Below are 26493 nucleotides of genomic sequence, written 5' to 3' on the forward strand. Positions count from 1 at the left end.
GAAAAGAAGACTCTTCCTGGGTAGAAAAATCCCAGGGACGGGGCGCCTGGGTGGCTCAGTCATTAAGCAACTGCCTTCTGCTCAGGTTGTGATTCCAGGGTCCTGGGATCAAGCCCCACATCAGGCTCCCTGCTTAGCAGGAAGCCTGCTTTCCCCTCTCCCTCTGCTGCTCCCCGCACTTGTATTTCCTCTCTTGCTGTCTCTCTCTCTCTATCTCTTTCTGTTAAATGAATAAATAAAATCTTTAAAAAGAGAGAGAGAAAGAGAAAGAAAAATCCCAGAGAAAGGCTCTGCTATGTCCTGCATCGAGTCTCATGGCCATCTTTGCACCAATCACAGGAACCCAGTGGGAAGGGGAGACTGACCAGCATTTCTGGCATTACCCCCAGGTTGGAGTGTGGGGAGGAATTCTCTGAGGTGGGGATGTGATCTGAGATGGCCTGAAGGAAGACAGACAAGGCAGACCAAACACCCACCGCATGCGTACGTACCATATGCCAGGCAACTAGGAGGGATATAGACATGAATAAAACAAGCCTTCTGCCCTTGAGATGGTCACAGTCCAACAGGGGAGGTAAAACTCACACTGACAATTAAGATAAGATCAGAAATGGGAAGAACCTTGGAAGAGCAACAGACAAAGGACTTGGGGTATTTCAAGGAGGGCAAGGGACTGCTGATTCTGGCCATGAGGAAGTAAGTTGGAGCAAAATGATCCTTTTGCCACAGACAACTAAGAAACCGGACAAACATAAGAAACAACTACTTTCAGATATTAGAAACCCAGTAACACACAGGACTGTAATCCACGAGACAAGGGAAGCAGAGGAGGTGAGCCTTACCATTACCTGGGTCATCGACATGTGCTGTCTGCCTAGAGGGGAACCCCCACTGCGTGTGGGGAGGGGACCCCAAACAGGGTCCATCAGTCTCACTGATTAAGGAGTCAGAGGCCAGACTTGGGACAGGCAAAAGGCAGCTAGAATTTCTGAGGTAGAACATTTAAGAGGAGGTACCTATGTCGAAAAAGAGCCCCAGACCCTGTTGAGAGATCCCCTGAAGCTTTAGGAAGGGTACTAGTCTGCACATGGCACAAGGTGAAACCCCACAAAACCGGACCAGAACACATTTCAAGAGAAAAACAATTACTGCAGAGCTGAAGACGAATAATTCCCAGAGCTCACATAGAACTAGAAACCTTGGTAAGAAGATTCTCACCAGTCACAGTAAAGAAATCTCACTGAATACACAGAAAATTCAGTAAAGAACCAGATGGGCCATGCCTTAGAGGTAGGCTTAAATCAACCCTTAATGAAAGCTACCCTAGACCCCCTATAAAAGAGCATGAAATCAATCTTGAAACAATCAAACCTAACCTTCAAGTAACTCATTTACCAGAAAAAGTCCAATACTCTTCAAAGGGATTCAATAAAATCCAGATTAATAATGTAAAGTTCACAATGTTTGGCATCCAATAAAAAATTAATATACGTACAGAGAAGGGGGAGGGGAGGAAGTGTGATTAATAACCAGGAGAAAATCTGACCACAAAAACAAACCCAGAAGATGGCAATACCATGTAAATTGATTCAACTCAGTCCCCATCAGGATCTCAGCTGCCTTTGGCAGTATTGACAAGCTGATCCTACAGCTTTGTGGAAAGTCAAAGGGCCCAGAAGAGCCAAACAATCTTGGAAAAGAAGAACAAAGGTGTAAGACTCACCTTCTCCAATTTTAAAACTACTATAATCAAGGCAGTGTGGTACTAGCACTAGGACAGACACAGAGATCGACGGAATAGAATTGAAAATTCAGAAATAAGAGCTCTTACACTGATGGTCAGTTGATTTTCAACAAGGGTGCCAAGACCATTCAATGTGAAGAGAATAGTTTTTTCAAGAGATGATACTGGGACCGCCAGATTTTCACATGCAAAAGAGTGAAGTTGGACCCCTGCCTCACACCATATATGAAAATTAACTCAAAATGAATCCTAAACTTAAATGTAAAAGCTAAAACTATAAAATTCTTGGTGGGGGGGAGAAAAACCCCACATGAATGACCTTGTATTAGGCAATGGTTTATAACTTAACAGCATTAAAAGCACACGTAACAAAAAAAAGAGATAAATTAGATTTCATCAAAATTAAAAACTTCTGTGCTTCAAAGGACACCATCAAGGAAGTGCAAAGGCAACCCGCAAGATGGGAGAAAATATTTGCAAATCATGTATTCGATAGAGGACTCGTGCTCAAAATATATAAAGAACTCTTAAAATTCAGCAATGAATAGGCAAACAACCCGATATAAAAATGGGCAAAACAAGCACACAAAGAAAAAACAGAAACAGACTCGTGAAAACAGAGAACGAACTGGTGGTTGCCAGAGGGGAAGGAGTAGAGAAATGAACGAAATGGGCAAAGGGGATTCAGAGGTACCAAGTTCCAGTTATGAAACAAATAAGTCACAGGGATGAAAATTACAGCACAGGGAGTATCATCAATAATACTGTAATAACGCTGTATGGTGACAGATGGTAACTACGCTGACCATGGTGAGCATTGCGTAAAATATAGACTCGTCAATTCACTGTATTGTAAACTAATGTAAACCTGAAACTCATATAACACCGTATGTCTACTGTACTTCAAGGGAGAAAAAAACACATTAAAAAATGGGCAAAGTGGGGTGCCTGGGTGGCTCAGTCGCTAAGCCTCTGCCTTCGGCTCAGGTCATGATCCCAGGGTCCTGGGATCGAGCCCCACATCAGGCTCCCTGCTCAGCGGGGAGCCTGCTTCTCCCTCTCGCTCCCTCTGCCTGCTGCTCTGCCTACTTGTGCTCACTCTCTGTCTCTCTGTCAAATAAATAAATAAAATCTTTTTAAAAAAAAAATGGGCAAAGGTTTTGAATTGCCGTTTCTCCAAAGAATACATACAAATAGCCAGTGAGCCCATGAAAAGATATCCAGCATCATTGGCTACAAGAGAAAAGAAAAAAACAAATGCCGAAAGTAACAGGTGGGGATTTGGAGAAACTGACACCTTGTGCTTGGTTGGTGGGAAGGTAAGAGGGTGCAGCTGCCATGGGAGAGAGTACGGTGCTGCCTTGGAAACTCACAGAGCTGCCATGTGACTCAGAAATACCCCGTCTACTCTTATAACCCAAAGAATTGAAAGAAGGGACTGGAATAGATATTTGTACGCCCGTGTTCGTGACACCATTATTCACAGTAACCAAAAGCTAGAAACAACCCAAATGCCCCTCCATGAATGAATACATAAATAAAATGTGGTGTATGGATTAATGGGATATTATTCAACCTTTAAAAAAAGAAATTCTGACCCATGCCGCAGTATGGATGAACCTTGAAGATATTGTGCTAAGTGAAATAAACCAGACACATAAGGGTAAATGTCGTGTGATCCCACGTGTGATCTAAGATACCTAGAAGAGTCAAAGCCAGAGACAGTGAAGAGAACACTGGTCACCAGGGCCTGGGGGTAAGGCAGAAATGGGGAGCTGGAGTTGAATGGGGCCAGAGTTTCAATTTGGAAAGATGAAGTGATTCTGGAGATCCAGGGTGGTGATGGTCACACAGCACCGTGGAAGAGGAAGTACTTAATGTCACTGCACTGTACCCTTAAAAGTGTGGTAAATTGTACGTGTATTTTGGTACAATAAAAAAAGCATGTAAATTGTGTACACATGCCAATTAAAAAGAAGAGGTTGTCAGATTGCATTAAAAATGCAAGACTCAGGGGCGCCTGGGTGGCTCAGCGGGTTAAGCCTCTGCCTTCGGCTCAGGTCATGGTCTCAGGGCCCTGGGATCGAGCCCCGCATCGGGCTCTCTGCTCAGTGGGGAGCCTGCTTCCCCCTCTCTCTCTGCCTGCCTCTCTGCCTACTTGTGATCTTTCTCTCTCTGACAAATAAATAAATAAAATCTTTTTTTAAAAAATGCAAGACTCAATCATATTCTGCCCGCCAGAAACCCACTCTAAATGTCAAGACACAGATGGATTCAAGTGGAAAAGGATGGGAGAAGGTATATCATGCAAACACTAACCCAGGACCAAAAGGAAGGAGAGACCGCTTTCAGCCAGGCCCCCAGGAAGGCCTCCCAGAGGAGGTGACATTTGAGCTGAGCTTTAAAGGCTGTGTAGTGGGAGGCCTGGGTGGCTCAGTGGGTTGAGCCTCTGCCTTCAGCTCAGGTCATGATCTCAGGGTCCTGGGATCAAGTCCCACATCAGGCTCTCTGCTCAGCAGGGAGCCTGCTTCCCCCTCTTCTCTCTCTCTGCCTGCTTCTCTGCCTACTTGTGATCTCTCTCTGTCCATGAATAAATAAAAACCTTTAAAGAAAAAAAAGGCTGTGTAGTTTAGGGACTGCGAAGGCTGAGTTGAGAGTGTGTGTGTGTGTGTGTGTGCACGCGTGTGCATGGGATGAGTGGCATACAAGGAGTTAATTATACTGGCGGAAGGAGGTGAGCTGGGTTTGACAATTTAGTGTGGTTAGATAATTATTTTGGGAGGAGAGGAAGAATTTTCCAGTCATGAGTGCAGTAGTGTTCAAACCCAGGGAGACTGGCAGCCAGAAGATTAAAACGGAGCTTACAAAGGTGAACCTGGACTCACAGTGGAAAAAAAAACACAGCATTGGGGGTTCTCAACCCTGGAGGCCCGTGAGAACCATCTGGGAAGCTTTTATTTATTTTTTTAAAGATTGTATTTATTTACTTATCAGAGAGAAAGAGCACAAGTGGGGGAAGCAGCAAGTAGAGGGAGAAGCAGACGCCCTGCTCAGCAGGGAGCCTGATGTGGGGCTCGATCCCAGGACTCTGGGATCATGACCTGAGACGAAGGCAGACATTCAGCCGACTGAGCCACCCAAGCATCAAATGTACCAACGCCTGGGGCCTCCCAGCCAGTGAGATCACAATCTCTGCAGATGGGCCCCAGGCGTGGGTCGCCTTCAGAGCTCTCCCGCGATTCCAAGAGCAATAAGGGATGAGACCCCCCCCCCCCACCACCACCACCAAAGGTTAAATATACTGGGTTTGCTCCCCGTCGAGTGCTAGTGCCTAGAACTGAGCCTGGCACGGAACAGACGGTCAACGGATCTCTATACATGTCAGTTAAGCCTAACGACAACCCCACAACGTAGGGAAAACGATGACGCCCGCTTCATAATAAGGAAACTGAGGCACAGAGATGTCAGGTTATGGGCTACAAGGTTATGTGACTACAAGGCTGATGAGCGTTGTGCTATGAAATACAGGTAGCATCACAGAGCCCAAACTCTTACGGGGAGTTCTACTCCCTTAGGGGTGTGGATCCTGAGAGATGTCCTATGGAGGCCCCTACCACCACCATCAGCTCCCCCCTCCCCCGCCCCCAGAGTGACTGGCTTCCCTGCAAGGTCAGATGTGGCTTGGGTTGGGAGGGGTTAGGCAGGGGCAGAGAACCCAGGAGGCAGAAACAGAACTTGAAGCACTTAGGGGAAGGGGAGAGTGAACTCTGCCTGGGTACCAGGGCCACAGCAGAGACTTGGGGGCTGGAAACCCGCAGCAAGCCCTTCACAGGGACAAGGAAGTGGGGGGGACCCACTGGCCAGGGCCACACCTCTGAGCGCCTGGAACAGTGAGCCCACTCATACCCCATCTCTCTCCCTTCCCTTCTCCCTGTTTTCTTCCCCTTCCTGGCACCTACCACCCAGCCCTTAGATATCGCACTTTTGTTTTTGGTAGGCAATTACACCATCCCCACCTGGAGCAGGTTGCCAATTTTGGGCGGCGGGTGTAGACGTGGTGGTCGATTTAATAACATTAAACAAAACAAAACGGAAAAAACAATCACCCGGAAGTCCCTCTTCCTGGTGGAGGTACTCATTCCGCCCCCAGCGTCTTGTTCGATAATCTAGCTGTTGACACAGACAAAGTCTTACATGTTTCCAATGAGTGTTATTATTTACATCATGATTCAGGATCCCGGGGTGGGGGTCACCATGTACCCAGGCCCCCCATCGCCACCCTGGGAGAAGGATGGAGGACAGAGGAGCGGTGGACGGAGCCCGTTGAGATGTTCCCAGGACATGTGCCTTCTGCTGGCGGTCCCAGGCAGACACCCAGGATTCGGGGAGGGACTTGTACCCACATCGTGGCGCTCGAACACGGAGACATCACCCCCTTTCTCAGTCACTGTGGTGGACATTCAGGTATTATTTTGGGCTTGATGTCTTCTGATGCTGAGCCCCAAAGACACCCCCGAAGCAGCTCGCAGCTCAGTGTGACCCTAGGCAAAGACTCCGGAGTCAGACCCGAAACCACAGGTGGTCAAAGCTTTTGTGTGTTTGGGGTCCCTGGGTGGCTCAGTCAGTTGAGCCTCTGCCTTCGGCTCAGGTCATGATCCCGAGGGTCCTGGACCCTTGCTCAGCGGCTTCTCCTTCCCCCTCTGCCCCTCCCCTCTGCTTGTGCGATCTCTCTCTCTCTCTCTAATAAGTAAATAAAGCAAAATTAAAAAAAAATAATAAAATGGTTTAAAAAAAAATGTTTTGTGTGTTCCTCTCCAGAGCCCAGAACAGGGCTTGGCACAGAACAGGAGCTCAGAAATACTTGTTGAGTGAGTGAATGGTAAAAACATACATGATCCCATAAACACGCAGGGCCACTGTTTTCCTGTCCTTATGAGACACTGTCTAGGGAGATAAGTGGGGTTTCTTTAGCCCATTTTGGAAAATGACAACTGGCAATATCTTCTGTTTTTATTTAAACTTGGGAACATTGACTGGAGCAGCCCATGCTCCTTGGTTTCGGGCCCTCAGCTCATCACCAGCATCCCCCAAAAAAGCCTCCCTTTGAAATAAACTTTCCCTTCAACCCATCCGCAATCCGATCCCAGCATCCCATAGCCACTCCTCCACCTTGTGTTTGACACCCGCCCTTCCGTCCGATCTGCTTTCTCGGTGTCGACCTCCAAATGCATCAGGGACAAGAGGCACCATTTACTTCGTGCTCACTGTGTGCTGGGCACTTTGCTAAGCACTTAATGTATCAAATCTCACATCATCATCATCATCATCATGTGTCCCTGAAGGAGTTGCTACCGTGGTCTCCACTTTACAGGTGGGGAAACTGAAGGCAGAGAAACCTTCCGCCTGTTGCTGCAGGTCACAACGTAATTGGCAGAAATAGACAAGACTGTCCTGCTCCTGTGTTTCTAGTTTCCACAAGCCTGGCTCTGCTGAGGAGCTTGTCCTGTGTTTTTCAGTTTTTCACGCAACACTCTGTGTGTAAGCCTTGTCCACACTGCTGACGCTTAGCCTCTGGCTCTTCGCTACCTCAAACCGTCCCGAGGACACATCAGTTTGCGAGAGATTTTACCCAGGAGGCAGGGGGGTGGCACACAGGTGTCAAAATGCCCTTTCAGACATCCTAACTCCCACCGAAAGCACCAGACTTCCCATTTACCAGCTCCCCACCAGCATCCCTGTTCGTGTGGCTTCCTATTCTCGCTGGTCTGGCAGGTGCCATGTGGGATCTCGTGTTTTCCTTTGCAGCTTTCCGATTACCAGGGCGGGTGCTGAGATCCTAGTCCTTATTCCTTTTTTTTTTTTTTTAAATGACATTTGAACATACACATGCACACAAAATAGCAAGGAACATGATTTCAGAATAGAGATCACTCTGATGAAAGGTGAGGGTCACCCAACTCCTGCCCCACTCCCCAGCTACGAGGAGTCCCCCAAGGGAGTCCAGAGCCCCCCTGCCGCTCTCCCAAAGGTTCTGCCCAGGGAGAGGAGGGACCAGGCCCCTGGTAGAGCATCTGGGTCACAGGTGTCATCCCCCTGCCACTGTGCCCATGGCCTGGGGGCCTGGGAACTTGGTTTTGGCCTTGGTTCCTCCATGTCCTGGAGCCAAACCTATTGTACCTAAGAAAGGATGGCCCTTGGGTGAGAGGAGGAGGCAGGGCATTAACTCCCATTTCCCCACTCACCAGGTCCCTGAGCCCCGCACAGGGTGCGTGTGGATAGCTCCTACTGTGCCCACACCACTACCTGCTTCCCCTTCAGGAAGCTTCTGAGGCCTCCTGACCGGCTGCCGCAAAAACATGCCTCAGCCAAGGCAGGCCAAATACAGGGCTGGTGGCTCCTAAGTCAGGCTCCTGGGCGGTGGGCAAGGTCACGGGAGCCGGGGGAAGCCCGTAGGGAAACTGATCCGATCAAATCACAATCCCCCAGGTCTCCGCCCTCGCTGTCCCTCTGCCTGGAGCCCTCTCCTTGGTTTTCTACTCTAATGTCACCTTGTCAGAGCCTCCCCTGAAGCCTATATGGGATGGCTGGGGCCACCCTTCCTGCCCCCAGACTCCCGCCTCCTCCCTTACTGTGCTTTCTTCTCCCCAGGGCGCACCCCGCCATCTGACATACTATAAGTCTTCCTCATTATGTCTCTCTCCGCATCAGAAATAAACTTAGAGAACATACGTAATCATCTACCTAGCAGGCCACGGGTTCCTAAGAGATAGATGAAATGGATACGAGGTCATCCTACAAACATACATCCGAAATGTGTGGCTTTAATGTACTTTTACATACAAACACCACCCAGTTCGAGCGGTGAAACATTTCCAGAGGGCTGCTTTGCACCCCTTCCCAGCCCCCTACCCCGGGGTATCATCACGCAGAGTCCCACTGCCTGCCCCTGAACGTCATTTAAATGAACGATCATCATGTGTAGTCCTGCGTTTGGCTTCTCTGGCTCAACAGAACGTCCACGCGATCTGCCCGTGCTGTGGCGTGCGATGGTGGTTAGTGCTTTTCTGTGGCTCTTGTGTTGCTCAATATTCCATCATTTCCTTAGTCACACTCTTGCTGCTTGTCTCGGCCGGGAGCTACGCACATTCCTGTAGGTCTGTCGGTGGACACGTGCCTAGGAACGGAACCACGCGTGCGCGGAAGCGTAGGTCAGTGGACTCGAGGAGGAGCTGCCCAACCATTTCTAAGGTGGTCGCGCCATATGAGGTTCCCACCAGCAGTGTGAGCTCTGGGGCCACTAGCTTCCACGCCAGCCCCCGGCGACAGCACGCTCTGTTTCCTGCTCCCGGTGGGTGACCACAGCCTCTCCTGTCCCTGCTGCGTGAGGATGTGGGGTGATTAAGGAACCTCTGCTGAACATTTGGCTCCTCGGGTGCACTCTAGAGGGGGCCTCTCTGCTTGGCAAGGCAGAGGTGTACCTTGCACCTGACGGGGGACAGCCCCCGGTGGCCACGCTGTCTCAGGAGCAGCTGCCCGTTTCACACACTGGTCACACTTACCAGGGTGGGGCCAAGGCTGAGATGACGCATTCAGATAGGACTTGGCCCAATGCCCAAGGCCGTCCCCCACCCCCACCCCCCGTGGAAAGAGAGAATGAAGGGAGATCATCTGGGCCCAGACAGAGCTCTGCAGGTGAAATGTCGGCAAGCTGCTGGACCCTGGTGCCCAGGGGTGCCCGCCGGGCACAGCCATCTTTCTCCTTCCCAGGATGCACCAAGGGGCCAGGCCCGGTTAAGCATACCGGCTCCCCGGGGCCCCTGCCCTCACTCAGGAGGCTGCACTCCTAACACTTGGCAAACACTGGGTCAGGCCCTTCCCAAAGGCCTGTGAGCAGAACCAGCCAGTCGGACACACTGGGTGGCTAGGCCACTTTTCCTAGCCTCCCTCAGGTGGGACCTTGTGACAGTTCCCGTAGGAAGAAGCAATGGGGCCCCTTCCAACCCTGGCCCCAAAACACCTCTGTGGGGCTACGAGCTTGTCCCTTGAAACTCATGGGTTGAGAACGGTGGGGCCCCAAGATGGAAGGAACTTGGGCCCTGAAGTCCCTCTTGGAGAAACACAGCCATTGATCAGATCAATCTCATTAACGAGTCTCGTGTGAGCCACCAATAAAGTTCACTGCCTTTGAGCGTATGTATTTTAAGTCAGCCGCTTGCCCTAATAACTAGTGTATGTAGTATAGCATGATACGTAACATCGGTAACCCCTAGCCCCACTTTACAGAGGAGAAAACTGACATACAGAGAAGCTATAGAACTCGCTTGAGGCTAGCACATGGAGAAGTCAGGATTTGAACCCAGGGCCTGGCTCTAGCGGTCACGCCCTCCAGCCCACCGCCCCGGCTGAAGCAGCAGGGCCGACAACCCAGAGGCTCCTGGGCGTCTCCCCCTCACCTGGGCCTCCTCAAGTCTTTTGCCTGGAGGGCTGCTCCCAGCGCCCTGGGCTTCTTGCCTTCGCCAGTCGTTCCCAGCCTCTCCGCTCTCTGGAACCTTCTCAGTTCAGAACCTCATCTCCAGCCGTGGCCCAGCCACCGGTTCCAAGGGCGTCTTCCTCTCCCACCTACACACGTCACACCTGCATGGCACGTCCTCGGCTCTGCAGACCCCGGCGTCCACCTTGCCCGGACTGGGCCCAGCTGGCGGCCAGGAAGACCGCTTCCGTTCCCGGGCCGCTGGAAACCGCTTCCCATTCGTGGTCCCGGCCACCAGAGCTCTTGCAGTCACAAGTGACCGAAAGCCAACTGGCTTTGAGGGCGGGCGGACAAGGTTTATTGGCTCACGGGACTAGGAAGTCTAAGGTAGACGGCGTTCGGGCAAGACTGGGTCCTGGTGTCATCAGAAATGGGTCTCTCTGAGGCTCCTGGGTCTCCAGCGCTGGCCTCCTTCTCAGTCAGGATCACCCGTCGGGATGGGAACCAGCTGCCGGCAGCGCCCAACCTACGTTCTGTCAGCTCTGCTAGCCCAGCGTGGCCACTGTCACCCTCGCCAGGACTCCGGAAAGGGCTCCCTGATGCCTCCCGCTGCCGTAGCAAAGCTGACCGTCTTGTCAAGACCCTTCCCCAACAGTCCCACCTGGAGTCCCAAGGGTCAGGGCTGCTGACTGGCCTGCTGGGGCCACGACCCGGCCTCCACCCCTCACAGGGGCCAGAGTGTGTGCTGCGATGTCCCCACCCCTCCACCTCAGGGAGAGGGGACAGCTGCACTCACTACAGGGTGAGCACGAGAGAGATGCTCCCCAAAAGAGAGCAGGACAGGACCGGGGTGACCCCCTGGCTCCGGGCGCCCGGGCCCATCCACGCCTGCCACCCGGCCTCCTGCGCCCCAAAGAAGTCAGACACCGTTGCACCAAAACTGAATACCTCAGTGTCCCTGCCAAACCCACTCAGCGCCCTCCCCCTCGCCCTGGTCAGGCTGGGGTCAGCCTCAGGCAAGCTCACCTCCCTGCCTCAGTCTCCCTCCCATCCTTCAGTCCCCTCCCTCACTAGGGCCTGTGTTTCCGCTTTCTTAGAAAACAAAACCCAAAACTGTCTCTCTGTCCTGGTTCTGAGCCATGGCTCTAGCCTCTGCTTCTCAGCCCTGAGCCTCGCATCCCCTCGCCTCGGCTTCTCACCGCCTGCTCCCGGCCGTCAGCCACCACCAAGCGTTCCCTAAAGCCTGCGAGCTGTTGGGACAGCTGACCTCTCCCTCCTCCCAGACACACCTGGACGGGCACCACCTGTGGCTCCCGAGGGCACTGGGTGTGGCTGCTCTTCGGTCTCCTTTGGTGGCCTGCCCAGGCCCTCCCCTCTCTCCCTGGGGCGGGGTCGCCTCCTCTCAAGGCTCACACATCTGCCCCCAGGCCCCCAACATTCCAGGGCCCACCTGATACCTCCGCTCGGCAGCTTCATAGGCGCCCAAAACTCGCCACAGCCCAACTTGTGATCCTGACCCTAACCTCGTTCCTTCTCTGTGTCCTCCAGCTGGAAAACGGCCCCTGCCCAAATCACTGCAGAAAGCAAGCTGGCAGTCCCTAAGGGCTCCCTCCCTCTCGGCCCCACAGCCAGTGAGTTCGCGGCACCCGTGAGTCTACTGGCGACACACACCTCGAGTCTGCCCGTTGGCCGCCGTGTCTCCCGCCGGCCTCACCAGCCCCGGCTCCGTGAAGGCACACGTCTGCCTTGGGGTCAGGGTCTGCTCAGAAATGGGGGCGGACTGACCACCTGGGTCACTGTCCTGCTTGAAAGGCGATCTTTGAGCCCTCGACAGTCCGACCTACCTCTGCTCCCACGGCCCCTTCCCACGCGCCCTTCATTGCACCAGGCACCGGGCTCTGTGGTCTGCAAGGCCTTTTCCGTTATTTGTCCAATCTGTCCCTCTGTAGCAGTCCAGAAGGGGCAGAAGAGGCTCCGAGAAAGACAGGAACCTCGCCAGGGTCCCACGGCACAATGGAACAGGTTGTCCCCCAGAGTAACCCAGCACCCCCGGCTCTGGCCCTACACCACCACTCTGCCCTCCTTCCTTCTGCCAGCAACCCCTGCTCCCGCCCTGGCCGAACCGTGGCCTCTGGACCCTCCTTTCACTCAGCGGCTGCCCTGCCCGCCGCCGCTCCTGGCCTCAGCTCAGCACAGGGAAAACAGGTGGATGGGCAGGAAGGTGGCCACGGAGCCCTGGACGCAGGCTGGGACAGACACGGGTGTTCCCTTTTATTATTAATTTTTTAATAAATTTAAGAACAGCTCTATCTTCTCTCCTCCCCCCAGAGCAACTAAAACCAACTAAAAGGGGGCGTGGCCTGGGGGGCAGAGGGCGCTAGGAGTCATAGTCCTCTTCATCCTCTGCGTCAGGTGCCGAGGGGCCCGGGGGTGCTGGGGGCAGAGGCAGAGTCGAGGTGAAGGGCATGAAGGGTGTTGGGGGGCTGCAGGGCAGAAAGCAGGAGAGAAAGATCAGGCCCCTCTCCGGTGCCCATTTCTGCCCGCTGAGCCCTGCCTCACCCCTGCCAGCATGGATCCCGTGGCCCTGTGTACCAGGGGGTGGCCAAGCCCAGAGAAGGGAAGGACCTAGAACAGGTCACATGTTCAGTGGGGCTGGGTGCAGGTCGGAGAGGAGACCTGAGAGCAGTCTCCTGCATTTAAGCCCTCCTCCGTGCCTCCCCTCCTGTCCTCCAGATCTGCCACGAGGACAAAAAGGACATGTCAGCCTTGTGGAGTCTGCTAGCCCCCCTCTCGTGCCACTGAGGTGCTTACCTCTGAAAGTGGGCAGGGGGATGGCTGGCCTGGGCTGGAGCCTGGGATGTCTCCTCTTCCCCATCCGTGTCTGTGTCGTCGGAGTCATCCTGGGAGCAAGGCAAGGAACAGAGATGACAAGAAAAGCATGAGCTCATTGCTGGAGAGCCTAGACCCTCAGGAGTGGCAAGGACAGGAGACTGAGCTCTACAGCCTAAACTTTACGGGCCCAATTTACAAAGGAGCATAGGTGAGGACCGGACCAGGTGTCCAGCCAGCAAGGCCTGACAGAAGACGGCCATCTCCACACCCCAGGGTAGGGTAGGGGGCTGGGGGCCTCACTCACCTCTTGCTCGGAGTCCGTCCCTGACAGCTTCTTGTCCTTGCTTTTGCTCCCCATCCCACCATTCTTCCGGCCACCGCTGCCAGGCTTCCGGCCCCTTCGGGAAGGGACAGTCCATCTGCCCAGAGATCTTAGCACTCCCTGACCACCCCCCAACCACCCCCACCCCGGGTGGCCTTGGCCTTCCTTGCCTGGACACCTGGCCCTGGCTCCCCACCTGCGGGTACCCTTGTCCCCATCCATGTGGTTGTCTTCCCCGTCTCCCTGCATGTCAGGCACAGAGGCCACCAGGTCCTTCAAGAAGTCAAACTGCTGCTCCAGCTCAATGCACTGCTTCCTGGAAGGGGGGGGGGGTGAGGGGTGGGGGGGTGGTAGGGAGAAGATGGCATTCAGGTGGGGCCCAGATGTCTGGGCCCTCAGCAAGGGACAGTAAGGGTCTTTGGATGTCAGGAGAACGGAGCCTGGAAAACCTCCACCCCATCTCCGCTAAGGGACCTTCCCATTAGGCTAGACCACCCAACCCCTCCTCCCGCAGTTCAAACCCACCAGCGTCTGAGGCCCTGCTGGTCTCTCAGCAGCTTCCCACCTCCCCTCAGTGTGTGAACTCCTGGGGCAGGGTCCCACTGGGCCCGACCAGCTCCGGGCCACTCACAGATGGGATGTGGTCATGGTCTTGGCATTTCGGGACTGGGTCACCTGGCAAGCCTTCTTCAACAGGGACTCCAGGAACAGCTCAAGCGCCCGAGCTGAGGAGCGTCAAGGAGAATACGAGTGGGGGATCCCCAGCCTAAAGAAGGCGACCCCGGGCTTCCTCCCTACCCCACGTCCCTCAACCTGGCCAGGCCCCGACAGGATACAGATGATGACAGGCACCGCCGCTGCCACCTTCCCGATCTCTTCGTCAGTTTGCATGATCTTCTTGATCCGCGCCTGGGAAGGGGGCAGAAAACTCGGACCCTGTCACCTCCGTCCCAGAAAGGGGTGCCGGGGCGGGGGGATGAGAGAGGGCATCCGGGAGAAAGGGGGCGGGGGGCCCCGACGCCGGGAGAGCACGGAAGGGGGCGGGGCGTCCGTGCCCCCGAACACCGCGACGCGCCCGCCCCCCCACCCAGCCCGGCTTGGGCCCGAGCCTCCCGGGAGCCCGGCCTGCTCCTCCCGGGCCCGGCCACGTGCTCACCGGCGGGAACCGCGCGTTATACTTTTTCTTCTTGCTCGGCATCTCAGGGCCTCTCTCGCCGCACCGGGCCCAGCGCCGCCGTCCGCAGCTTCCCGGCCCCCGGGCCTGCTCGCCGCCCGCCTGCCGCGGTTCCCCCGGGTCCTGGTGCCGCCTGCTCCACCCCCGCCGCTCCCCACGAGGTCCTAGCGCCGCCGGTCAGCACGCCGCTCTCAGGGCCGGAGAGCCCTCCCCTTAGAGCCTCCCCGGCGGTGCGCGTCGATCCCGGACCGGACCGCCACTCCCGCCGGCCCCCCAAGCTTAGGAGAACGAACGTTAGCCCCGCCCCCGGATCCCGGCCCCGCCCCCGGGGTCAGCCCCTCCCCTCTCAGGCCCCGCCCCGCGGCGCGGCCGACCGGCCCGGTGGCCCCGCCCCGTGCTGCGCTTGTCTATAAAGTTGTTGTTGAGACGGCGGGCGCTAAGATGGCGGCGGCGGCAGCCGTGGCGGGGGCGGGGCGCGGCGGTGGCGGCGGCGGCGGCAGCGGAGGTGGCAGCGGCGGCGGCGCGGAGCCCCGGCAGGAGCGGAACCGGGCGCGGGGCTGGGCCGGCGCCGAGCGCGGCGAAGGCCGGAGGTGACGGCGGGGCTGCGGGAGGGGGCAGGGCTGGGCGGGGGCGCGGCTCGGGCTGTGGGCGCTAATGGCGGCGGGCGCGGCTGGCCCGAGGCTGGCGCTCTCCTAGGCTCTAACAAGCCTGGGTTCCAGTCCGGCCACCGCCCCATTGGCCTAGGACCGGTCACTGCTCTTTCTGAGCCTCAGTGTGCTTGTCTTCGGGTGGACCCGACAGCGCCATCCTCGAGGGTCTGGCCCTACTGGGCCTGCCTCGATGCTGCGCGAACGTGCGCTTCTTTGCTTCCCTCCGTTAAATCCCAGCCCTCCGGATTCCTGCCGGTTATTGGCAGGGCCAGGAGGTGTAGCTGGGCTGCTTGCTCCCCCACCTGAATTCACATTTCGGCCCTGTCACTCATTGCAGGTGTGACCTTGGGTAAGTCACTTCTCTCTGAGCCTCAGTTTTTGGTCTGTGCATCAGGGAGAGTGATGAGATGAGCAACAGCCTTTATGGAGCCCTTATTCCACCTCGGGCGTTTAAGGCTCGACAGCTCTAGGGGACGGGAACAGTTGTCGGCTGTAGAGATGAGGCAGCCGAGGCATGGGACCTTAAGTCTCGCCAGAGGCCACAGAGTGTAGCTCATTGGCCGCACCTGCTAGGGCCCAGCCAAGCTGTAGATGAGTCCTGGACCTGCCCTAACTCGGTTCCTCCATAGCAGGATGGAGCCTGGTGAAGAGATGGAGGAGGAAGACTCTCCAGGAGGCCGTGAGGATGGCTTCACTGCTGAGCACCTGGCCGCTGAGGCCATGGCAGCGGACATGGACCCCTGGCTGGTGTTTGATGCCCGCACCACACCTGCCGCCGAGCTGGATGCTTGGTTGGCCAAGTACCCACCCTCCCAAGTTACTCGCTATGGGGACCCTGGCTCGCCCAACTCTGAGCCTGTGGGCTGGATTGCGGCATACGGGCAGGGCTACGTCCCCAACTCGGGTGATGTGCAGGGCCTGCAGGCAGCCTGGGAAGCTCTGCAGACCAGCGGGCGGCCCATCACACCGAGTACCCTGCGCCAGCTGGCCATCACCCATCACGTGCTCTCTGGCAAGTGGCTGATACACCTGGCACCTGGCTTCAAGCTGGACCACGCCTGGGCCGGCATTGCTCGGGCTGTGGTCGAGGGCCGGCTTCAGGTGGCCAAGGTGAGCCCACGGGCCAGGGAGGGGGGGCGCCAAGTCATCTGTGTTTACACAGATGACTTCACGGACCGCTTGGGTGTGCTAGAGGCGGATGCGGCCATCCGTGCGGCAGGCATCAAGTGTCTGCTCACCTACAAGCCTGACGTCTACACCTACCTGGGCATCTACCGGGCCAACCGCTGGCACCTTTGCCCTACTCTCTACGAGAGTCGCTTTCAGCTGGGGGGCAGTACCCGTGGCTCCCGTGTGCTGGACCGCGCCAACAATGTGGAACTGACCTAATTTGGCCAGCCAGGGGAGACCACCTTCTGCCCCCCTCGCCCCCCCCTCCCTGCTAGGGATGGAGTCTCCCGTCTTCCTCCTCTTTGTCCCACGGAATTTGAGCCCCCCAGCTCTGAGGACTACGTCAGTCAGTCGGTCAACCCGGAACTGCCTGCATCTTCAATCCCCTTGAACTCTTGCCCTCTGTTCAGGGCTGACTCAAGTCCCCACCAGCTGGAGGCTCTGGCTCCCTGAGGGCCGGACCCTCAGCCTCTCTTTTCACTGCTGCTCCCCTCTGTCATCCAGGACCACAGACTGGGTACAGATTCCCAGGAGGAGAGCCTGCCCCTGCCACCCTCATCCCCAGCTATACCTCTCCTTCTGAAACCTCTCCTTCTCCCTCACAAGAGAGAAACATGAGTGCTTCCGGTCCCTCTTGGAGCCTTCACAGTCCAGGGGGCAAAGGCCCTGCAGGCCTAAGCATGCTATTTCGTGGTGGGGGGGGTGATTGTACCCACTCAGCCCTTGGCAGAGGGAGGGGATGCCAGGGCCATGGACATGGGGCCTGCCACTCCTCTGCCACCTCAAGCCTGTACCGTGTACCTACCTTCCTTCCTTCCTTCCTTTACTACTTTGACATGTGCCTGCTCCTGGCATTTCAATAAAACCCAGTTTGGGTCCGTGTCTTGAGTGTTTTTTAAAATACTGGTTGCCTGCTTTGGTTTCTGGAGAGAGGCAGGGCCGGGAGAGACTTCTTCTCTGCCCTAAGTGGGAACCCCTAACTGCTCCCCAGTAATAAGATTCGTCTCCCTGCCAAGGCTGGGAACCTCTCTGAGAGGTTCCTGCAGAAGCAGGACTGCAAAGCCAGTCCTGCTTCTCCTCCATCCCAAGAATCAGAATGGGTCTCTTAGGGGTTTCCCATAAATCTAGGGGCTTGACCCAGCAAGGCCTGAGGGACTACTACTGGGCCCTGCTGGGTGTATTTGTGTCAGTTAGAGAAGGGTACCCTCTTGGTCCTAGCATTTCTGGGTTAGGGAATACAGCCCGGTAAGCGGAGGACAGGCTAGATTTCGACAGCCTAGGTTGGACTTCTTATGCAGCAGGCAGCCTGCACAGCTGTAAGGAAGTCTGGACGTTCACACGTTTTGCCTTCTTTCTCCCACCCTGACCATCCTGGGTCACTGGGCAGTTTGCAAAGCACTTCATATGTCTTATTTAAGTCTCATAAGCTGCTTAGGAGACGTGGGTCCCATTGCGTGGTCAAGAAAATAGAGGCCAAGAGGGAAAAGGAATTCTCCCAGGGTCGTGCGGTGAGCTGGGCAGAGGAGGAATTAGCCCCCGGCCTCTGCCTCCTCCTCGGACAGTTACCCGGGGCCTCACCCACTGTGAGTTCTTCACAACCCCCAAAGCACATTCACTCACATGATTGTGGGCAGCACCGCTCGGCTGAGGCTACTGTAGTCCGGGAGCCTGGCCCTGGCCTTGGTCGGAGGCCAGGGTTTCTGGCAAGGATCCCCTTGGGACGCTGCTCTCGTGCCGTGCCAGAGCTGACTCAGCCTCCAGCAGCCTCACCAAATTGGAATTTGGAGCAGGGGAGCGGAGATGCCACCGGGCTGACTGGGTGGAAGCGGGTGAGTCATGAGATGCTGCCTCAGCCCCCTCCCCAGCTTCCTCCTCGCCCCAAGTTTCCCCAGGCCTGAGTTGCCTCAGCCCAGCCCTGGGAAGTCCCAGGTGGTCTCTGATTTGGAGCCCCGTTACCCTGCCGCCTTCAGACAAGCAACGCTTTGCACTCGACCAAATTGGGCCAAGGCTTGGGGGGGGGGTCCTGCTAGGCCCTGATGGGTCCCACAAAGCAGCCCAGGTGGTAACAACAGCACGTGATGGTCCTTTCCTAACATTTCCTAAGCATTTCACAAACCCTCCCTCTCTCTTCCAACCTCATGGCCTTGCCTTAGCCCAGTCCTCACTCCCTCCCACACCACCGCAGTTTGCCTCCGCTGCCCCATTCTCTCCGACTGACCCCGTCTATCCCCCTGCAGCCAGCTCTCCTGCAGAGCTACCTGTGCCCCTCTCCTACTCAAAGCCCTTCCATGGTTCCCCGTAGCCTGCAGTCTGGAGTCCGCTCTCCCGAGGCAGCCATGACCCTAGACCCCTGCTGAGCCCCAGCTCTCCTCAGGTGCCCCTTCCACCTGTGCTCAGCCCACTGGAACCAACTGGCACTTCCTTCACCCCTTGGCACGCAGCCCTGGGTCTCGAGCTGTTCCTTCTGCTTGAACACCTGTCGTTCAGCAAGGATCGGGAGGTTACTTACATAATCACTCGTTTGATGCCTATCTCCCACTGGTCCCCGAGCCCCGCGTGCCCAGACTGCGGGGCTTAGTGAAAACAAGAACAGCATCTAAAATCTCAGCCCTAGGGGCACCTGGGTGGCTCAGTGGGTTAAGCCTCTGCCTTCGGCTCAGGTCATGATCCCAAGGTCCTGGGATCGAGCCCCACATCAGGCTCTGCTCAGCAGGGAGCCTGCTTCCTCCTCTCTCTCTCTGCCTACTTGTGATCTCTCTCTGTCAAATAAATAAAATCTTTAATAAAAAAATAATAATAAATAAAATCTCAGCCCTGTCCCAAGAGCCTAGCACAGTGCTTGGCCAGAGCAGCCTCTCCATAAATTAACTAAAATCTGAATCCAGATTTCAGTGTGAATCCAGCCCTGCCTGCTCCCCCGGACTCCTCTCCTCCACTCTCTGCTTCACCCTTCTCGCTCCAGAAGCAAACAGCTGCCTGTTTTCTTGCAGTCATGCTGGTCATTCTCGCTTTGGTGCCTTGCTCATGTCCTCCATGTGGTGTGCCTGACCCTCCCATGCTTTCCTGGCTAAACACACCTCACACCTACCAGCCCCTCCTCCCAGAGATTTCTCCTTCCTCCTTCATCCACACCCCAGGCTCCCATAACACCCACCCCGCTGTGGCTCTCATCTGTGTATGTGGGGCCCCCCCGCAAGGACAGTGGCTCTACTTTGTTCTGCAGGGGGTCTACAGGGTCCAGCATAGGATCTGGCCAGGCACAAGTGCCACATACACATTGAATAAGTGAATGCGTGAATGAAAGTCACTCTCTGTCTCCGGGCCTGTTTCCCCATTCCGTTCATAACAAGAGCCAGGCACTGTGCTGAATGTTTCCCTCCATCCTCCCCTCGAAGTCTCACCTGGCTCTGTTATTATTGCCGTTTTGCCGTAGAGGAAACTGAGGCCCAAAGTGGTTCAGTGATTGGTTCCAGGTTACAAAGCCGTAAGGGGCTGAGCTAAGCTTCGAATCCAGGCCAATTCTACCCTGACGGCATGGCTGAGCCGCCACTGCAGGAAAGCGCCCCCGGAGTGAGGGGCTGCTAAGGCAAACAAGCCCCCGCCAGGACTTAGGATCTGACTTGTAAAGCACACAAAGTGGGTTCTCAGAACTGCCGGGGAGAACAGACTGGGCCAAGACTTAAGATTCCTATTTGACTGATGGAGAAACTGAGACCCGGAGAGTACAATGACTAAGCCTACCTGGGCAGGAAGGCTCTCCCATGTCCCAGGCCTAGGGGAAGGACCGCTTCCCTACCAGGCCAGGAGCTCCCCAAGATCCACCCCCTCGGGCTGGCAGGGGATTCTGCCCTGTTTGGAGTAAAGACACAGCCCAGGCCCAGGGTGGGCTAGGCTGAGTAAAGTTGGACAAACCCCTATGCTCAGCCCTCTTTTATAAAAACACATAAAGGGTGACTGAGGCCCCGGGAAAGGAGACCCCCCCACACACACACACACAATCCACCTCCTCCCACTCACATGTCCTGTGTACCCCAAACACCAGGTAGGAGGCTCTAAGTGGGGCTGGCCGGGGGATGGGGAGAATATCTACCCGACCCCTGATTTCAGTTGGGGTAGGGGCTGAACCAGGGAAGACAGGAAACAGCTGAGTTGGGAGAAAGTTTCAGCCCGGGGTTTTGGTGAGGTCTGGGGGATTTTCCCAGCAGGGCAACTGCACCCCACTCCCGCCTGCTGGGAGGGGCCCTGGCAGGGACGAGGCTTGGATCACAAAGCTGATTCATCCAGGGAGGGAAACTCCCCACTTCTCTGACGCGCATCCCCCAGACACTGAGGGGGTAAACTGAGGGCACACAGCTCAGCAACCCACTGAACCCATTCTCCCTTGTGACACCCTCCCCCCGCCGCCAGAGAGAGGGACAGGGTCAGCAGGCAGTGGGGTAGGGGACGAGGGACAGCTTCCCAGGGATGAGCTCAGAGACTAGAACCAAAGCAATGGCCAGACAAGGGGTGCCTCTCACCGTCTTCCCTCCCCCATTTGTTTAGTTGAGGACGCTGGGGCTCAGATAGTGAGAACAAACAGGCACATGACCTAGTCGGTACCTGGCGCTCCTCCAAGCAGTTTGTACACATTAATGCATTTTGGTCCTCACAGCCCTCGTTTTACTGAGGAGGGAACTGCAGCCAGAAGAGGTAAAGTAACTTGGCCACGGTCAAGGTTAGAAACGCTCTAGCAGCCTCCACAACTCCCCAAAGTGCTCCTACGCACCCCCGCGGCAGGGAGCTCAGTGACTGAGGTGTCACTGAGCGGCTCTGGCTCCTGGGGACTCTAGAGGACAGACATGTCTCCCACTGGGCCCTGGCTCCTCCCAGGCTAAAAAGAGAAAGCTTGTCCTGCGCGGGGTGGGGGGGGGGGGCGGTGGGGGGTTTGGGGAATCAGCCAAACCCCCAGAGGCCAGGAGAGGGCAGAGAAGCATTCCCGCCAAAATCTTCCTCTCTTAGGGCTTTGACTCCTTTCCAAACCCCCATCCTTTCCTCCAGAGCCAGAGCCTCCCTTTCCGGTCTGCCAGCCTCACTCCCCTCCCCGCCGCCGCACAGACACGCTCACGCAGGAACACACAGGCGCTGGCTTGTGTGCTTGGAGCCCAACCTCTAGACCCCTGCCCCTCAGCCCCAGCAGGCTGGGGTCCTGCTGGGTGTCAGAGGAGCCCTGAGAGTTGTGGCTTTACGAGACATGGCCAAAGGCCCTCCACAGGCAAGTTCTGCCCCATCTGGCTCCCACTCACAGGCCGCATGACTCACCCCCCTTGCCCCCCATGACTCAGTTTACATGGGTGCCCAGAGGTTCTCCCAGCGAGGGTGGGGTGGTTTATTGGCCCAGCCTAGGTCTGCCATCCTTTTATCCCAGGATGAACGTTTCATCCACCTCCTGGCCCGGGGCAGGGACTGGCACCCTGGAGCCCAGGGGTGGGGGTAAGCCACGGGTCCCAGAGGGTGAGGAGAGCCCAAGAACTGGGTGACAGGTCCTAACTGCCCAGGGCTTAGGTCTGCAGGGAGCAGGAGCTGCTCCAAGAAACCTAAGGGGCCAGGCTGAGCAGGCAGAGCAGTTCTGAGTACTGACAGCAGGACCCTTGATGCCCCCCATGCAGACGGAATGGTCCACGTGGCACAAAACTTGACGGCAAGAAATTGCGAACACGCCCTGAGCCCTTCTACAAGAAACCAGTCCTCTGCTAAGTGCCATCCACACCTAATCTCATTTACTCCCCCAACAACCCTGAAAAGCAGGTACAATCATTATATTATTTTCACAAAGAGGAGAGTGAGGGCATAGGGAAGTTAAGAGAATGGCCTGGACCACACAGCCAGAAAGTGGCCGAGCTGGGGCTCAAACCCAGGCCACCTGACTCCGGAGCTCTTGTGGTTGCCCCCTGCTGCTTCCCTAAGCTGTATGGGTTGGAACAGGGGTGAGTGTCCCGGGGGTCTGTCCTGCCCCTCCCCCAGGTGGATCGCCACAGAAACTTCTGGTTTCAAGGCTCCGAGTGTGTCAATTACTCATCTGTAAGAAGAGAAAACTGAGGGTCCCAGAGGAAAAGGAGCTGGTCTGAGGTTGCAGAACAGATCGGAGATGCAGGTGGTGGGGACCATGTCTTTGATGCTCTGGGCTGGAGAGGTAGCTGGTGGGGGAGGGAACCCCAGGACAAGAGTGGGGACATGGTAGCCCTGTCCCTGACTCCCACTTAATCCAGCCCCTTCCCTTCTCTGGAGCCTCAGGGTCCTCCTCTTCTTCGTGGGGATGAGCCTGCAGCAAGGTGGCTTGAGCCTCAAAGGACAGCAGAGGGACAGGCACTCGGGCATGCTCCATGGGCACCTGGGGAATGGATAATAGGGTGATACCCAGGCCCTGGACACAGCAGCCCAGCCCTCCTCGTACCTCATCCTCTTCCTGGCCTGGGGCCCGCTACAGGACCGGCTCTGACCTTGAGAGTCTAGAGGGCCAGGCCCAGAAGACCTCCCCACAAGGGACTCCAGCCCCCTTTCTCCTGGATTCCAGCCTCAGAGAACAGGGCACAAATCACTTCCCTGTTCAAACATCGCTCAGGAGTTCCCCTGTCTCCCAGCCCAAGTCAAATTCCTCGGGCAGGCGGGCATTCAAGGACCCTGGCTCAGGCCTCCCTCTGCCCACCCTTCCAGCTCACAGCCCAACACGGATTCCACCATGTGCTCTGGACCTCAGAGTTCCCGGGCCTCCCCTCTCTCCGCCCCCCACCCAGGCCTTTGTGTCCACCGACTCCAACCCCAGGAACAGCTGCCCCAGCTTCAAATACACCTCTGCCAGGAAGCCTGCCCTCCCCCAGTGGGAAAGAATCCTTCCTTCCTGGGGGTTCCTGTCCGGCCCCTGGTGCTCTCCCACTCCTGCCCCCAGCATTGCCCACCTACTGCCCAGGCTGTTTTCCAGCTGTTTTCCTCAGTGTCTGATCACCTCTTGAAGCTCTCAGTGCCCTGGGGCCAAGACCAAGTCTTTAATCATCTCTACCTCCCCCACACCCAGCTCCACTTGACTTTATATTCAGTTCATTCAGGAGAACGGATACAGAAACTGGTCCATCACGCAACGGGGTCGGACGCAGCCATCAAAAGGAGTGAAGTACTGCGCCACGCATCCGGGGGAGTCTCGGCATAATGGTGCAAGACTGAAGGCGATCAAGAGAGAGCTCACACCGGAGGCTTCTACTGATGTGAGAAGCCAGAGACAGAACTGATCTGTGGCAACTGAGCTGAGATAAGGGACTTCGGCGAGGGGGGGGGGACCTGCAAAGAGGCAGGAGAGAACTTTCTGGGCGGGAGGAGATGGAAATGTTCTGTGTCTTCATTAGTACACGCTCACACGGGTGTCTCAGATGGCCAAACAACTGACCAATACATGTTTTTGATGCAAAATAGAGTTCAACGAAGTCGATTTTTTTTTGGCCTGCATCTACCTTCCTTCGTGGGGCTCCCGGCTCAGCAGGGAGTCTGCTTCTCCCTCTCCCCTGCTCCTGCCCTCACTCTCTCTCTCAAATAAATAAACAAAATCTTTAAAAAATAAAATAACAAAATAACTTAAAATAATATCTGGAAAATCCCCCCTAACACAGAATACTTAAAATATTTTAAATATAGGGGTGCCTGTGTGGCTCAATCATTAAGCATTCGCCTTCGGCCCAGGTCATGATTCCATGGTCCTGGGATCGAGCCCCGCATCGGGCTCCCTGCTCTGTGGGAAGCCTGCTTCCCCCTCTCCCACTCCCTCTGCTTGTGTTCCCTCTCTCACTGTGTCTCTCTTTGTCAAACAAATAAATGAAATCTTTAAAGAAAAAAATATTTTAAATATAAAATATGTTATAGTAATGCAGAGCAGGTTATAAAAAAAAAAAGGAATCCTGCAGGGTGCTATGGGACCACGTCACATGAGGAATTCAACCTAGGTTAGGGACTCACCGAAGGCCTCCCGAGGAAGCCGTAGAGAAACAGAGACTTGCAGAATTCGAGAGGCTTGGCCGGGTTGGGGTGGGGTGGAGTGAGGAAGGGCATCTTGGGCCCAGGGGAGGCAAGAGGCTCCATTCAGCAGCAAGTTTGGGGCACATAGGGTAAGTGGGTAGAGCCTAGGCAGGCAGCCTACCTCTGGAAGGACCTGGAATGCCATGTTAAGGGTTCTGGCCAGTTTTAAAAGGGCAGACTAACAAGGCGGTGAAGAGAGTGAGGAGAGCGAGGCAGGAAAGACTAACAGGCACTAGAGACTGACTACTTGGGTTCAAATCCTGGCTGCACCATTTCCTCACTGCGTGGCTTTTAGCAAGTTGCTTAATTCCCCTGGGCCTCCATTCTCTAATCTGTAAAATGGGTATAACATTATTAGCTATCTCTACAGGATGGTCGTGGGGATTAATACATTACTTTAAACAGTTCTTAAGAGCTCGATGAGTGTGAGCCACTAGTGTTATCCTCATGGCCCTACAAACCCCACAATCAACCTAAAAGTACAGCAGGCTCCTTTCCAGGCCTCAGTCTTCCTGCATAGAAATTCAGAAGGTGCCAGTGCTCAGAAGGGTCTGAGTCTGACAGCGAAATGGTCAGAATATTAAAAGAGTCCTTCAGGCTGCCGGGGTGGGAAATGGAGAGGAAGGAGCCTGGCTGGAGGCTGTGGAGAGTGTCCAGGAGAGAGAGGATGGGGCCAGAACCAAGGGAAAGAAACATCGAAGTGAACTAAAATGTCACCTCCAGGTGGGGGGCGGCTGGAACTCTTACCCACTGCTGGTGGCGGGTAAAATGGTCCAACCACCCTGGAAGGACTGTTGGAGAAAATCAAAGGCAAATGTCCATGTACCCCGTGACCCAATAATTCCAGCCCTGGGCACTTATCCTGGAGAACAGAGTGTGATCGGCCACCGAAGGACACATCCATTTATATGAAGAACAGGCAAAAGTCATCGATGATGCTAGAAGTCAGAATAGCAGTACCCATGGGTGGGGAGTGGTGACTGAGGAGGGTGGGGTGGGCACAAGGAGCTTGGAAGCTGCTAGACATGTCCTCTATCGTGATGAGGGCAGTAGCTACACGGGCTTACATACATGAGCTGAACATGTTGGATAAGCACACTTCACTAGATGTGTATCAAACCTCAGTTCAGCCAGGAACCTAAATATAAGAACAGAATTACAAAACAATTAGAAGAAAACATAGGGGTACATGTTCAAATTTGGCAGTGGATTCATAGCTCTGACCCTGGAAGAATGAGCAACAAAAGAAAAAACAATTGGATTTCATAAAAAACTTAAAAACTTGTGTGCAGGGGCGCCTGGGTGGCTCAGTGGGTTAAAGCCTCTGTCTTCAGCTCAGGTCATGGTCTCAGGGTCCTAGGATCAAGTCCCGCATTGGGCTCTCTGCTCAGTGGGGAGCCTGCTTCCTCCTCTCTCCCTCCCTGCCTCTCTGAGGCCTGTAATCTCTGTCTATCAAATAAATAAAATCTTAAAAAAAAAAACTTTTGTGCATTAAAAGACATTATGAAAAATGTGAAAAGACAACCTACAGACTGGGAGAAAATAGCTGCAGATCATATTTTTGGTAAGGGTTTGCTAGCCAGAATAGAGGAAGAACTCTTATAATGCAACAACCACACACACAAAAAACCCACCAACTAGGGGTGTCTGGCTGGCTCAGTCAGTAGAACGTGGGATTCCTCATCTCGGGGTTATGAGTTCGAGCCCCACATTGGGCATGGAGCCAACTTAAAAAAAATAGAAATGGACAAAGGATTCGAATAGACATTTGTTCCTAAAATATATATAAATATCAAAAAAGCACATGAAAAAATATTCATCATTAAGGGACATGATCTGCTATTAAGGAAATGCAAATTAAAACACAAGATACCAGGGGCCCCTGGGTCGCTCAGCGGGTTAAGCCTCTGCCTTTGGCTCAGGTCATGATCCCTATCCTGGGATCGAGCCCCGCATCAGGCTCTCTGCTCAGTGGGGTGTCTGCTTCCCTCTCTCATTCTGCCTGCCTCTCTGCCTACTTGTGATCTCTGTCTGCTAAATAAATAAATAAAATCTTAAAAAAAAAAAAAGCCAAGATACCATGTCACACCCTCT

At 55.1% G+C, this 26493-nt stretch overlaps 2 protein-coding genes across 4 annotated transcripts; one reads left to right on the plus strand and one right to left on the minus strand.

The window, feature by feature from the left end:
* Positions 1-11885: 11885 nt before the first annotated feature.
* DRAP1 (DR1 associated protein 1) lies at positions 11886-14850 on the minus strand. 2 transcript variants are annotated; one of them, XM_080817156.1, is made up of 7 exons: positions 14525-14850; positions 14205-14277; positions 14000-14093; positions 13565-13684; positions 13351-13444; positions 13026-13114; positions 11886-12697 (listed from the first exon to the last, which is right to left on the minus strand). In XM_080817156.1, the coding sequence occupies exons 1-7, from the start codon at positions 14564-14566 to the stop codon at positions 12592-12594; spliced, it is 618 nt and encodes a 205-aa protein (XP_080673282.1). In that variant the 5' UTR covers positions 14567-14850; the 3' UTR covers positions 11886-12591. The 2 variants fall into 2 exon arrangements, with proteins under 2 accessions (XP_080673282.1, XP_080673281.1); XM_080817155.1 differs by having other exon boundaries at positions 12459-12697; positions 13351-13465; positions 14525-14695.
* A 133-nt stretch (positions 14851-14983) lies between these two features.
* On the plus strand, positions 14984-17243 carry LOC308350979 (UPF0696 protein C11orf68 homolog; the record flags this gene model as incomplete). 2 transcript variants are annotated; one of them, XM_080816419.1, is made up of 2 exons in its annotated part: positions 14984-15132; positions 15825-17243. In XM_080816419.1, 2 exons carry the CDS (start codon positions 14984-14986, stop codon positions 16579-16581), a joined length of 906 nt encoding a protein of 301 aa, XP_080672545.1. In that variant the 3' UTR covers positions 16582-17243. The 2 variants fall into 2 exon arrangements, with proteins under 2 accessions (XP_080672545.1, XP_080672546.1); XM_080816420.1 differs by having other exon boundaries at positions 14993-15132; positions 15822-17243.
* Positions 17244-26493: the final 9250 nt, after the last annotated feature.

This window comes from Martes martes (assembly GCF_963455335.1).
Source record: "Martes martes genome assembly, chromosome: 10".
Taxonomy (NCBI): domain Eukaryota; kingdom Metazoa; phylum Chordata; class Mammalia; order Carnivora; family Mustelidae; genus Martes; species Martes martes.